This window comes from Fonsecaea erecta, assembly GCF_001651985.1.
Source record: "Fonsecaea erecta strain CBS 125763 chromosome Unknown Scaff2, whole genome shotgun sequence".
NCBI classification, from domain to species: Eukaryota; Fungi; Ascomycota; class Eurotiomycetes; order Chaetothyriales; family Herpotrichiellaceae; genus Fonsecaea; species Fonsecaea erecta.
In genome coordinates, this window is record NW_017387245.1 from 3,826,610 (window position 1) to 3,839,944 (window position 13,335).

General features: G+C 54.4%; 7 protein-coding genes across 7 annotated transcripts; 3 read left to right on the forward strand and 4 right to left on the reverse strand.

Annotated features, from left to right (window-relative positions):
* Positions 1–361: 361 nt before the first annotated feature.
* AYL99_03125 (hypothetical protein) lies at positions 362–1,774 on the forward strand (the record flags this gene model as incomplete). Its single annotated transcript, XM_018834641.1, has 1 exon — positions 362–1,774. One exon carries the CDS (start codon positions 362–364, stop codon positions 1,772–1,774), a length of 1,413 nt encoding a protein of 470 aa, XP_018697265.1.
* Positions 1,775–2,126: 352 nt separating this feature from the next.
* Positions 2,127–3,315, forward strand: AYL99_03126 (hypothetical protein; the record flags this gene model as incomplete). The annotated part of the gene is made up of 3 exons (XM_018834642.1): positions 2,127–2,476; positions 2,541–2,681; positions 2,742–3,315. The coding sequence occupies 3 exons, from the start codon at positions 2,127–2,129 to the stop codon at positions 3,313–3,315; spliced, it is 1,065 nt and encodes a 354-aa protein (XP_018697266.1).
* A 65-nt stretch (positions 3,316–3,380) lies between these two features.
* AYL99_03127 (hypothetical protein) lies at positions 3,381–4,417 on the reverse strand (the record flags this gene model as incomplete). The annotated part of the gene is made up of 2 exons (XM_018834643.1): positions 3,381–3,665; positions 3,767–4,417. 2 exons carry the CDS (start codon positions 4,415–4,417, stop codon positions 3,381–3,383), a joined length of 936 nt encoding a protein of 311 aa, XP_018697267.1.
* Positions 4,418–5,475: 1,058 nt separating this feature from the next.
* AYL99_03128 (hypothetical protein) lies at positions 5,476–6,342 on the reverse strand (the record flags this gene model as incomplete). Its single annotated transcript, XM_018834644.1, has 1 exon — positions 5,476–6,342. One exon carries the CDS (start codon positions 6,340–6,342, stop codon positions 5,476–5,478), a length of 867 nt encoding a protein of 288 aa, XP_018697268.1.
* A 433-nt stretch (positions 6,343–6,775) lies between these two features.
* Positions 6,776–9,156, reverse strand: AYL99_03129 (hypothetical protein; the record flags this gene model as incomplete). Its single annotated transcript, XM_018834645.1, has 3 exons — positions 6,776–8,227; positions 8,290–8,765; positions 8,814–9,156. The coding sequence occupies 3 exons, from the start codon at positions 9,154–9,156 to the stop codon at positions 6,776–6,778; spliced, it is 2,271 nt and encodes a 756-aa protein (XP_018697269.1).
* Positions 9,157–9,568: 412 nt separating this feature from the next.
* Positions 9,569–10,383, reverse strand: AYL99_03130 (hypothetical protein; the record flags this gene model as incomplete). Its single annotated transcript, XM_018834646.1, has 2 exons — positions 9,569–9,761; positions 9,821–10,383. 2 exons carry the CDS (start codon positions 10,381–10,383, stop codon positions 9,569–9,571), a joined length of 756 nt encoding a protein of 251 aa, XP_018697270.1.
* A 917-nt stretch (positions 10,384–11,300) lies between these two features.
* Positions 11,301–13,032, forward strand: AYL99_03131 (hypothetical protein; the record flags this gene model as incomplete). The annotated part of the gene is made up of 4 exons (XM_018834647.1): positions 11,301–11,433; positions 11,488–11,648; positions 11,705–12,299; positions 12,356–13,032. The coding sequence occupies 4 exons, from the start codon at positions 11,301–11,303 to the stop codon at positions 13,030–13,032; spliced, it is 1,566 nt and encodes a 521-aa protein (XP_018697271.1).
* Between the last annotated feature and the right edge of the window lie 303 nt (positions 13,033–13,335).

Genomic DNA, 13,335 nt, shown 5'->3' on the forward strand with positions numbered 1-13,335 from the left:
ATTCAGCGGGTATCTCGCGGCTCCGCGATTTGTCGACACCATCAATACACTTTCCACAATGTACGGCGGTCTGGCCAAGGCCCACCTAATCAGCAGTCAGAGGGAGGTGGACAACCAGCCTCACGCGGCGTGCCCGTGTGGCCCTGGATTTCGCCGAGTTCACAATTATCAAGTCGTCAGAAATCAACCTCAGAAGTATTAGAAATCCAAAACGAAACCTTTGTTCAACTGACTGCCTGAACCAACATAAAAGATCGGCCTGGAGAGTTGCTCGATATGAGTCAGGCCGGTCTTCCCATGAGTCCCGGGTCGTTTTGCCAGGATTGAGTCCGAGGAACCGCGGACGACAAGGGCATAAAGCATGTCGTCGCAGATCCCAATTGCTCCGGCCGCACCAGGTCTGAACCCAGGTGTGCCGAATTTGCCATACTTCACGCCAGCGCATGCCGTCAGCCCAGGCGTGCCCTATCAGCTGACACCTCATACGCCTACATTATTCCGACCCCTCAGGATCCGGGGCAAGACTCTTCGCAATCGAATCGTTGTGTCGCCCATGTGCCAGTACTCGACAGCTTCTGGAGGGCCTCAGATCGGCCAGTTGACCGACTGGCACGTGGTGCATCTTGGGCAATACGCCGTCAAAGGAGCCGCAATTGTCTTTGTCGAAGCCACAGGGGTACAGCCGCACGGCCGAATCACACCCCACTGCCCGGGGCTGTGGGATGATGCGCAAATCGAGAGTTTCAGACGGGTCTCGGACTTTGTGAAATCCCAAGGCAGTCTCGCCGGGATCCAACTTGGCCATGCGGGTAGGAAAGCCAGTACTGTTCCGCCCTGGATTGCCGATCAGGCACATAGATCGGCCATGCGTGCGACGGCAGAAGTCGGCGGGTGGCCTGAGCACGTCGTCGGCCCGATGGGTGGTCCAGAGAACTCCTGGGATGGGAAGGGTCTGGCTGACGACGGGGGGTTCTGGTCTCCACGGCAGCTCAGCGTCTCGGACATCCAGGAGATCGTCCACGCGTTTGCAGCAAGTGCCAGGCGTGCGGTGCAAGCTGGGTTCGACGTCATTGAGATCCACGGCGCGCATGGATACCTCATCTTTCAATTTCTCAGCCCAATCACCAATCGAAGAACTGATCAGTACGGCGGGAGCTTCGAAAACCGCACTAGGTTCCTGAGGGAGGTCCTTCAAGCGGTCCGAGCAGAGATCCCGGCCGACATGCCCTTGTTTCTCCGAATCAGCGCGACAGAGTGGATGGAAGAGACCGCGCTCGGCCAGGAATATGGTAGCTGGGACCTCACGAGCACCATCAAGCTCGCCGCCTTGTTACCTTCGCTCGGAGTCGATCTACTCGATTGCAGCAGTGGTGGAAATCATCCGCAACAACGCATTCAGATGATGTCGTCGCAGGACTACCAAACAAAGATGGCGGCTCAGACACGACAAAGAGTTAGGCGCGCCGGGCTGAAGCTCTTGATTGGTGCGGTTGGCCTCATCAGTAGGGCTGAGCAGGCGAGAGACATTGTCGAAGGGACCCCTAGAAGTGAGGATGTCGCCATTAGACAGGCGCCGGAATGCAAGATCCCAGAAGAAGCTGCTGTGGCCGAGGGTATGACCAATGCGCAGGGTCAAGAACCCATGGCGGATGTCATTTTCGTGGCAAGGCAATTTCTGCGAGAGCCTCAATGGGTTTTGAAGGTGGCCTGGCAGCTGGGCGTAGACGTTGCGTGGCCTAGCCAATGCTTGAAAGTGCGATATCGGGAGCTTTGAGGTTAAGAAGGGAGTTTACTCACAGCACGAGGCTGCGAGGTATCCTCCGTAGAGATGGCGCTAGATCTGGGCTTGGGGGTTCTGTAAAGGATACGACCACTTTCTATCCTCGTCCCTTGGTGCAGTACCTCGGACTCAGCTGGCAGTTCCGGTCGGTAGATCTCGGATAGAAGCGACTAGCTCAGGCTTGAATGAGTGAGTGTTCAGGACGGAAAGACGAATGACTCTCCCCGTCACAGGGCCGTGACGGTGCCGAGGGAGACACAACGACGGCTCCAGATAGTGTCTTTGGACCACTTAAAGAAACGTCTTTGTTCCTCTCTTCCACCAAGTCTCGCATCAAGCAACAGCCATGGAGAGGAACTTCCCTGTACCTGCAGGCGACATTGCGCGTGTGCGTATCATCGACACAACAACCAGCATCAAAACTCTCGAAACTCACCATGTCCTCAAGCCACCCATGCCTGGCATGTATGTGTTGCCTGAACTGCCGACCTGGTCCTTCCTAGTGGAGAGCCCCGGCGGTCGCAAGGCCCTGTTCGACCTGGGCATTCCCCCGAATTACCAGGAATTCTCGCCTTGGGTGCTGAGGTTCTTGAACATGGACGGCTGGGGCTGGCAAGTCTCGTCCAAAAGACACGTTGCAGATATATTGAAAGATGCAATGGTGGACCCTGCCTCGATCACGGATATCGTCTGGAGGTGTGTCCATCGCCTGTGTTTTGGGAGACCCATCTAAGTTCGCTGTTAATCCGAGGGAAAACAGTCACTGGCACTGGGATCATATTGGTGATCCATCGACATTCCCATCATCCACTCAGTTGGTCGTCGGCCCGGGCTTCAAGGAGGCCTTTCTCCCGGGATACCCAGCCAAACAAGATTCGCCGATACGGGAGAGTGATTATAAGTAAGTCCTCAACTATCGGGGCATGCTACTGTTGTGATATGCTTAAGCTCCTTTTCTTAGGGGCCGCGAACTCCGCGAGATCACTTTTCACGAGCCCAAGGATGTCCTCCAAATCGGCCCATTCCGTGCCTTCGACCTCTTTGGCGACGGCTCATTCTACCTACTGGATACCCCAGGCCACGCCATCGGCCACTTGGCCGGCCTTGTTCGCACCACACCGGACACCTTCATCATGATGGGCGGAGACCTGTGCCACCACGGTGGTGCGCTACGCCCGTCTGAACATATGCCACTGCCAAGGGAGGTCTGGCTTGATGCTTTCCAGGGTTTCCCAGGCGGCTTTTGTCCTGGAACTGCATTTGAGAAAATTCAGCAAGACCGAGGGAGAAGGCCAGATCAACCCTTCTTCGAGCCGGCATATGGCGAGGACATCCCGTTGACCATGCAGACCATCGGCAAAGCGCAAGTCCCGGACGCGGCCGCCAATGTCTTATTCATTTCCGCTCATGATACGAGCATCAGAGGCATTGTGGACCTCTTCCCGTTGGAAGCGAATGATTGGAAGGCCAAAGGCTGGCGTGACCAGGTGTACTGGAGATTTCTAGAGGATTTCAAGGATGCGGTCCAGGCCTGAACATTTGGCGAAGGCCATAGCATGTCTGTCTAGTTCTAGCTCTCTCTCACACACGCGATCGTTTCCTAGTGTTTCCCAGGGCCAAAGTCGGCAATATCAGCCATCTCAGTGCCATGTGCCTGACGAATGACATATTTGACCTGGTCGAGAGTGCTTTCAGCCAAGTACGGCTCGTCCCCGGTGCCCATGACCTTGTCCCAGCCCCTGAGGAATTCTTCCGGCGTTGCGGCCTGCAGGCCCGGAAACGTGGCCAGAGTCTCTCGTGCCGCACGGTTTGCGCCCGTCGAAAACACCTCGCCCGAACACGGACACTCTTCAGAGCAAAGCGCGATGGTGAAGGGTACACAACCCTATGTGATAATTTAACAGATGGTCAGCCTCGTTTCTCACTCCAAAGACCTTGAGATAGATTGGGAGGGGGTAAACAGTGAAACCATCCCCCATTTCGTACCTCTGCTGGAAAATAAGTCCTCGTGACAGCCTTGGTGCTTTCGGACAGGTCTGCCATCCTCGACGACGCCGCGGTCATGGTGCAGTTGATCTTGATGCCGTCGCGGACCGACCAGCGACCTAGCTGCCTCGTCATTCCAAAGACGGCTGCCTTGGCCGCCGTGTATGCGCAATCGCCTCCCGATCCCAAGCCATACATAGCGTTCGACGAGGCGTTGACGATTCGACCGTATTTCTGCTGCGCCATGACCGCGTACACGGCGCTGGTCATCATGGCCGTCCCCAGCACTGAGATCTCCAGGACGCGCATGAAGGAAGCCGGATCGACGTTGTCGTGAGACGAAAGCTTGCCCATGATCCCGGCGTTGTTGATCACGATGTGCACGGTGCCAAACTCTCTCACCGCCGTGTCCACGATGTCCTTGGAGTCTGTGGCGACATCCCCGCCGTGCGCGATGGCGACGCCTCCGTGCGCCCGGATTTCGTCCACGACAGCTTGCGCAACGGCGATGGTTCCCGGTGCGCCTTCAAGGTCGCCGCCGTAGTCGTTCACAAGCACTTTGGCCCCTCGTCTAGCCAGGCTCAAGGCATACAGCCGGCCCAGTCCCCTACCCCCACCCGTCACTATTGCGACTTTTCCTGCCACCGACATTGAGCCACAATTCTTGCGGCGTTGAAAATTTGACACAGCCTCACGTAACAACTTCGTTTGGCCTCTGAGCAGGAATATGCTGTCTACTTATCGAGCATAGCGGTGGGCCACGAAAGCCGAGCTAAAGGTCTGAGGCTTGGTAACATCTATTGTGACAATGAGCCGTCTGAGCACATTCAACGTACGTCGAGAGATTGTCGCTGCTCCGGCGTGATCCTAGTCGGAGGGTGGAGTTATGCTTCGAAAGTGCCCTCCCAGGCATGCACCTGAGCAACAAATGTTATTAGCAGTCTAGCCTTGCTCTCTGGGCCCCCTGAGGGGAAAGCTGAACCTTTTCGATTTGATTTGATGCCGAGGGACTCTCAGTATCACAGCGTGTGCTACTAGGTAACAGTCCGAGTCCGAGACCCGGCGTCTCACCTGGGGACGCGAAGTGCAATCCTGTTAATGGCCCTTGGAATGAATAGACATGATTCGGGGAAGCTAAATGCCATGTCGGAGACGGACGTGTATTCCCCTAGAAGGCGCCCCCCTTCCTAGCGTAGTACAGATTATTGAATAGCCGTAGGCGGACGGACAAGCGCCAGCTCGCTTCCGGGGAGACGGGCGTCTCATAAAGAGGACCCATCGGGGACGCCAAAGCATATTCCGCTGTGGCAATATCGCTCTGCATAGTCTAACTGTTCGGGGAGCAATGCAACAATCCCACCAATCAAAAACTCTTGCTAGACTTTTCATTTGGCCAAAAAGTAGAGACAAGTGAGTGCCTGGAGGCAAAAGACATTATGGCCGTGCCGACAATGCGAGACTGGGTTGGCCATAAAAAAATGTACCTGAAGTAATAGCATGTCGTTCGCCGGATCCATTCACTTGAAACGCCAGCTATGCAAGTTTGAGCAAGGAGCTATGGTAGTTGTAGTGTGTCTTTTGGCTTCTCTAGACGGGAACTAATTGGCAGCTGAGCTTGATAGCAACTTAAGGCGCAAAAGTACTTTAGCTGGGATACAAAACGACAATTTTTGGTGGTGTTCAAGGTCCTGGCCGTCTTTGTTCCGCTCTCACTGTAGATATTCCGAGCCGGCCTCTTTGGCCATGATATCGAACATGGGCTGAGCTGCGAACCAACCCGCCCGGGGCGTGCCAACGCTCTTGTACGTGAACGCAGCATCCTCGTCGTCGATCTTGACGGTGGAGCTCCCTCGACCACTATTGGCTGCCGCATCAGCCAGAAGTTGAGTTCGACAACACTTGTCGAGACTGACGAACCAGAAGATAGCGGCCTCGACAGTCTGGCCGCAGGTCAACAGTCCGTGATTCTGGAGGAGACACGCCTTTCTCGGGCCGATGGCGCGTGCGATATGCTGGCCTTCCTCTTCCGCCAGCACGATCCCCTTGAACTGTCGGTAGACCGAGTGGTCGTTATAGAACATGCAGGAGTCCTGGGTGATGATGTCGAGCTCGCGACCAAATGCACAGAAGGTCCGGCCGTAGATGCTGTGTGCGTGTGCGGCGCAGTTGACGTCGGGCCGCGCGGTGTGCACGGCGTGGTGAATCATATACGCAGCCTGATTGAGGAGTCTGTTGGCTCCCCCTTCGATAACCTTGCCGTGGGGATTGACGAGGATCAGATCAGAGCTCTTCATTTCGCTGAACGCAAGCCCGAATGGGTTTACCCAGAAATGGTCTGGCATGACTGGGTCGCGCAGCGTAATGTGGCCTGCAACACCTTCATCGAAACCGAATTTGCCAAAGAGTCGGAACGCGAGTGCCAGCCGACCCTTCAGGTATGCACGCTCATCGTACTTGTCATTGAATCTAGGGGGACTGGGCAGTTTCGAGAATTGGATCACATCTGAGAATTCGGGCACCTCGGCCGGAGACGATGCAATCTCTGCGTAGGTCTCTGTTGCGGTAGGAGGACTCATGTCGAGCGTTGTGTGGTGAAAGCTCACTCCCTTGAAAGGCGAATGAACAACGACTAGGCGTCTGAGCACGAAGGTGGTTGTATATCATATTAATGCTCGACCTTGATACGGTAGCAATGGTGACAGATGTTGCCCATCGGAGTCACCAATTGTCCCCGGTGGCTTTGGTGGCGCTTCCAGTTATTCAATATACTGATCATGAAGTGCCTAGACCGTCACAGATCGACCTCGAATGACTTGTCCGATCCTCCCGATCCGATGCGACCATTTACTCAGCCGGATGCATGCGTCGGAGATGGACCTGGAGCTACTCCGCTGATATTAGGACGGATTTCCAATATAGTAGCTGGTACTTTAGATTGAGCTGTATAACGCCGGTATCCCAATCGAATCAGATAGAATTAAATTCAGGTCGGCAGAGGGCTGTTCCTCACTAGGACATCTGACCGGCCTCGTAGTAGTTATTCGAGAAAGCCAGAAGGTCGTTCTGCAAGTCGAACCCATCCCCGCTCTCGCCCAGGACCAATTCCGCCGGCGATATTGGGCAGTCAAAGGCCAAGTCTGACCAAGTGTAGAATACCGGGTCTAGCCAATGTGAGACGGCAGTCGAGCCCAAAAAGGCTCTGCTTTGAATCGCCTCCATACCAGTGTCGGGGGCTCGAAGAGCGTCTTCAGTTCCTGCTTCCGGTGGAAGGGCAAAGGAAGTTTGGTGCACAGCTTGCCGTGCTGGTTGAGCAGTATCATCGGTCGGAGAGCTCACCATGTGCATTCCCAGCTGCTCTAAATCGGCAGAAGATTGCGTGTGTACCCTTGAAGAAAATCCACCAGTGCGACTTTTCGCCATCATTCGGGCGATCAGAAAACAGGCGTAGTCGGCAATCGGCCACGTGTCCCGCAATTGGCAGAGTGCTCGGATACAGCAGGCGAAAGACTGACTCGCTAGACCTCCAAACCTCTGAGCCTTGTCCTTCGTCTCGACCAAAAACGCTGGGAGGGTGAACATTATGAATCCTACAGACAGCGGAGGGAGTAGTCCGACCAAATGTCGCTCTTCGAGGGACTGAAACATTTCCGCCATTCGTTCGGCTGCTGCTTGAACTTTCGATGTTGACTCACGAGTCGACATACTCTCGAGCATAAACATAAGCGGGCGGTTGATGTGTGCGATGGCCATCAGGTAGATCATTCGTAGTACGGCTCTGTGGAGGAAGAACACATTTCCGGTTTCGTCATTATCCTGGTAGTCGGTAACGCTGGGTGAAGAGCGGCAACTCGTTGGAAGGCTTTGACGCCAAACGTCGAGTTGTTTCTCTAACATGTCCACCTTTCTCACGTCGATGCCGGACACCCGTGGTTTATAGAGCATTGTTGGTCCATTGGTGGAGGCTGAGTTAGCCATGACGGCCAGGTGGTAGAGGCTCGAAACGATGTGACCCATGCACACCATGACATTGACATGGGCGACGCACATTTCGGCCAGACCCTGTCGGACGATAGTGCTGCGTAGTATGGGGCACCCTTGCAGCGTAGGGATGGAAGTCGAGATGGCATCCGTGTCAAAATCGTCAAGCGTGAGCGGAGGAAGGTGGATGTCTTCGTCCCTGATCTGCATCGGCCTTCGCATGGTGACAGCTATGGTTCGATCGCGCATGATACAGAGCCACCAGATGCGTCTCCATAGCCGTCGTGCCTTCGGCGTCATAAAGCCGTGTTCATTGTAGGTAATGATCTGGTGCAATCCGATGCTGGTGGCGGTAGAGATACAAATGCCCAGCCAGTGCCAGGGATCTTTCTGGTCATTCTCAGAAACATACCAATTGGTTGCAAAAAGCAGTGATTGAATGAGCACGACTCGATCGGTATCCCAATCAAAGTCGTAGAGCATCTAAAGCTCACTCTGTATCAACGATATGCCCTCCAGAGCTAGAAGGCAAGAATTCCACTTACCTTTAATTTCCTGTAGTATTCAGCCCGAGCAGCTCGTCGATTCTCGTGGCCTGCACGGACGAGAAGTCCTAGGTCCACGTAGGCAGACCCAGCGAACATGATAGCTTGGAACAGGGTGAGGCTGATTTTCGATGTCCCTTGGTTATCGAGGGCATCGAACAGGTCTTGGAGATCAATGATTGGCATGTACGGGTAGACGTAGAGGACAAAGCATCGAAGTAGTTGGTCACGGATTTCAATATCAGGTATCGTCAAAGCTTGTCGACGAGCTAGCAACTCAACGTCGTCTGGGTTGATGTTCGGTCGAACAGGTCGAATATAGGATGGGAGCTCTATTGGCGCCTGATGTTGCTCACTCGATGATCCGCCAGTGGTCTCTAGGCTTGATTCTTGCTCACCAAGTTGACCCAGATGTTTCTGTCGACCGGAACGATCAGGAAGCCCGTGATCTCGGGTAGAGGTCGGTTTTGATATTCCTCGCCCTCATCAGCTCAAAGTCTCTGCCTCTGAACCAGCTTACATACCGTATGAACGTTGTTCAACAGCCTTCTGGGATCGATCTTTATCTTCGGCGGCAGCTGACGGCGAAAATGAAGGTCGGTTCACATCCTCACTCCGGCTCAGGGGCGGAAATGAAACAAGCCCTTTTATTTTGCGTTTCAGAAGTCGATGCTTTCTGCTTCTTCTCGATTCGGGCACGATGCATTCGACTTCATCGAGACGGCAATTATGACACGGCACACCGGCATTGTGGAAATCACACTTGATCTTTCGCACACGGCAATACTGACATGCTTGAGATGCCCTTTTCTTGACAGCGTGCTCGCTCCCCTGTGATTCTGAGTTGGAGGCTGACTTCGCATCCATTGAGGTGGCCTAGGTAGCTACCTGTACTGGAGAACAAAAAGGAAGATATGAATATGGATGAATGATGTACAGCTGCGCCACAGACGAGCAAAGTTGGTAGACGATCGTAGTAGATAGTTGGAACCTTGACTAGCGTGGACTCACCACTCGATATTTATCAGGGATCCCCCAGCAGGCGCGGCTTGTCCACTGCCGGGCCAGATCTACGAGTAGATGACAAGCCGATGTGGCAAAGTCCAATTCGTCGGGATATATGGCCCTGGGCTAGAAACAAGATCAAAAAGTACGATGATACAGATTCGTCGTCAGAAGCCTCGTTTAATCAGCTCCCATTCAAAGTGCTTTTCCCCCAAAGTTACACGAGGACGAGTGCTCTCATTGAGCTTTATACAACAACTGCAGTTGACAGTGTCTAAGGAGTCATGCCACCGTCAATTGTGTAGACTGCGCCGGTCGTAAATGAAGAGTCATCGCTCAACAAGAATGCAATCAACTTTGCCACTTCCTCTGGCTTGCCCATCCGTTTGATTGGAGACATTCCTTGCCCGCTCACAGCACCCCCTGCTTCCTTCGCTAGATCTAGCATCTTAGTGTCGATAGCTCCTCTACAGTAACACAGATCAGTCCGAGGATATCTTGAGCAGGAGCATGCAGAAGGACTCACGGTGCAATCGCATTCACCCGAACGTTGCGATGGCCATTTTCGGCCGCGGCGACCCTCGTCAGCCCAATGACCGCATGCTTGCTGGCAGCGTAAGATGCTGCTTTGGGAATGCCCATCTTTCCTGAGACGCTGGCCGCGTTAACGATCGATCCGCCGTCCTCGATGTACCGCAACTGTGCCCGTTGGCATGCCATGAGACCTCTGACATTGATCGCCATGACCAAGTCAAAGTCCGCATCGGAGATTTCATGTGCTTGCTTCAGCCCAAACTCCTTGCCAACTGTCCCAGCCAGGTTCACACCACCTGAGAGTTTAGAAAAGTGTTTGACCGTCGAGGTGATCCAGGCGTCCACTTGCTGGGAGTCGGAGACGTCCACCTTGGTCGTGACCACGCTGCTTTGATACTTTTGGCGAATTTCTTCAGTCACCCGGTTCAACCCTTTGACATCCATGTCGGCCAGCGCAAGGCTGGCCCCTTTGGAGGCAAGAAATCTTGCGGTGACCGATCCAATGCCGCCGCCTGCGCCAGTCACAGCAATCACCTTTCCTCTGAGGGACGCCATTATCGAGGCTCGGAAATGGTCAAGACTCAAATCCACGCTGCGAAGAGTTAAAGTCTGGACGAATCCGTCACAGTAATTCGGTGCAGTTAAAATATGCACGGATGATCGAGGAGGCTAGAGCAATCTTGCTCGAATCTCGACGCGTCCATGCCATGGGCTGAACACCAGGTCGATTTGAGTTGTCTGAGATGTTTTCGGAGCAGTAAGGCTGGGATCCGCTTGCACGACCAGCGCCACTCTGAGGCTGGTCCATTCCCGTCGGGCGTGAGACCGAAATTTCGAGATTCCTAGACCGCCCTCGGAGGCGGAAATTTGTGGGAGAGAGAATCCATGTGGCGATGTACGGGGAAGCTGTCAGGGACAGTGGAGGAACACGAGGGATCCTATGGTTCCCGAGGACCATCAAGCCATTCACTATCCAGTAATCAACGAAGCAGTTACTCGCATTAGTCCGAAGCTGTCGGCTAAAGGCCGAGCATAATCGTTATCATATACCTTATTAACTCGACTAGTCACGGGGCGATCAGACCAAAGCCCCGAGACTCGGGGAGAGTATACAACCCCGACGAGAGCTTTTGATTGCCGAGAGAAACAGGCCACACATTACCTAGGTCCTTTTACTCCCCTGACATGGAGCGGCCCAGCCGAAGGAAATCGCCGTGGCTAACACTAAAGCTCCCCATTGGCCAGTGAATCTCGAGAAGACGAAGGGACGAGGAGACGAGGCGAAGACCAGGACGAACGTAGCATCTGCGGAGCCCCGCAATGTCCATGGTCCATCTGGACTCCTGGAGTAGATATCAAGCTCACGACGCATGCAGAGCAAGTGCCAGATCTCCCGACCTCAAGTCAAATCCAGGCGAGATCCTAGCAGACCACCCCAGGACCCATCTATCGAGATCGACATTGTCCAAGACATGGCATACACACTCGAGGATGGTATCAAACGCCAACATACCTTCACCCCTTATGTGGCATTCGTGCTGGCCATCCTCGGTACTGGGTCTATCAGCTATGGGTACACCGCAGCAATCATTGGGACAACACTAGGTAATACTGACCTGGTCCAGAGACCTTGTGGCAAGTGCTGATACGAGTGGACAGGTCAACCATCATTCATCAACTACTTTGATCTAGCCACCCGCTCAAATGCCAGTGCACTGATCGGCTCGTTGAATGCCGTCTTCCAGGCTGGAGGCGTCATCGGAACCCTCCTATTGCCAGTCATCGCCGATAGACATGGCCGAAAAGTCGCCTGCATTGTGGTATGCTTCTTGGAACTTCGCACGAGGTGGTTATGACTGTCACTGATTTGCCGCAGCCGTCCGTAATCATCATAATCGCACAGGCATTCCTCGCTGGCTCGGTGAAGATCTCAATGTTCATCGTCTTCCGCTTCATTGCCGGGTTTGGCTGCTATGCCACAGCAGCCATTGTTCCCATCATGATGAGCGAGCTTGTACCTCCCCGATTCCGAGGAGCATGCGTCGACGTGATGGGCGTAGGGCTCAACGTTGGCTACACCACGTCAGGCTGGCTTGGCTACGGCTTCTCATTCTGGACCAGTGATGGGAGTGCGAATGCCTGGCGAGTGCCTCTGGCCATAGGTTGTTTTTTCCCGCTGCTCTTCGTCGCCGGCATGCCCTTTCTACCCGAAAGTCCCAGATGGCTTTGCATGCAAGGGCGTGAAGCTGAGGCAGAAGAGGTGCTCAGGAGGCTGCATGGACACCCTTCGGACCCGGACGGCGACCTCGCTCGTGCCGAGTTCTTTCAAATTCAGCAGCAACTCGAGCTTGACAGCCACTTGGACAACTCCTGGTTCCGACTTTTCACCAAGCCGTCCTATCGAAAGCGAGCTGGGCTCGCCATGCTGACCATGTTCACCACGCAGACATCAGGCGTCCTCCTGATCACGAGTAAGTAAGCCGTCGACATCTCCAGAGGCATTTTTGACCGGGTGCGGTATTTGCAGACTATGCGCCCCTGATCTTCTCGACCTTGGGCTTGGACGCTCATGGGCAGCTCCTAATCCTTGCACTGCTTGTCACCATCGGGATTTTCGAGAATGCACTTGGCATGCTTCTGGTCGACCGGTTCCCACGGCCCAAGTACATGGCAATCGGCATGATGGGCTGCGTAGCTGCCTTTGCCACCGAAGCAGGTTTAGTCGCCCAGTATGCCAACTCCCACAATGAAAACGCGCTGAGAGCTGGCGTGGCTATGATGTTCGTCTTCGGTGTCTTCTACAGTCTCGGCATCGACGGCCCCCAGTTCTGCTACCTCACCGAGATATTCCCATCGCACCTTCGAGCCAAGGGAGTGAGTCTCGGCGTCGCCACATTTTCTTTGACCAACATCATCTGGCTCCAAGCCGCACCAAGCGCCTTTGCCAGCATCGGCTGGAAATTCTACCTCTGTCTCGTCATTCCAAGCTTCCTGCTGGCCCTCATCATGTGGTTCTTTTACCCGGATACTCGAGGCAAACCCTTGGAAGAGATTGCAGCCATGTTTGGCGACGATGATGAAGTTGCCGTCCGACAGGTCGACGTGGAGATCGACACGGCCACCCATGAGATTCATGCCAAAGGCATCAGCACAGGTATTCACGTCGAGGAGGCTGGAAACGCCCATCCGGGTGGCGAGAAATAGGCTGGTGAGGAGGACGTGCACCGCACATCGTCCCGAGCGCTGTCGGCCGTGGGGGAGCGCAGGGGGGTAAACTTGGCTGCTGAAGGATGGGAAGATAAAATATTCGAGACAGGGCAGGGCAACTAGGAAGGTCCAGTCGTAAAGAACACAGAGAGGAATCTCGCCCTTGCGTGGAAATGTTTGGTCTGCAGGAAGTGCAGACAGCCAGGAGTGCACAGGCGACCAACTCCTCCAGGGGGATGACGGCATCATTGTCAAGAGAACCTTCGGTTGTGAGGGTGTTGAGCTGGACGATATACCTTC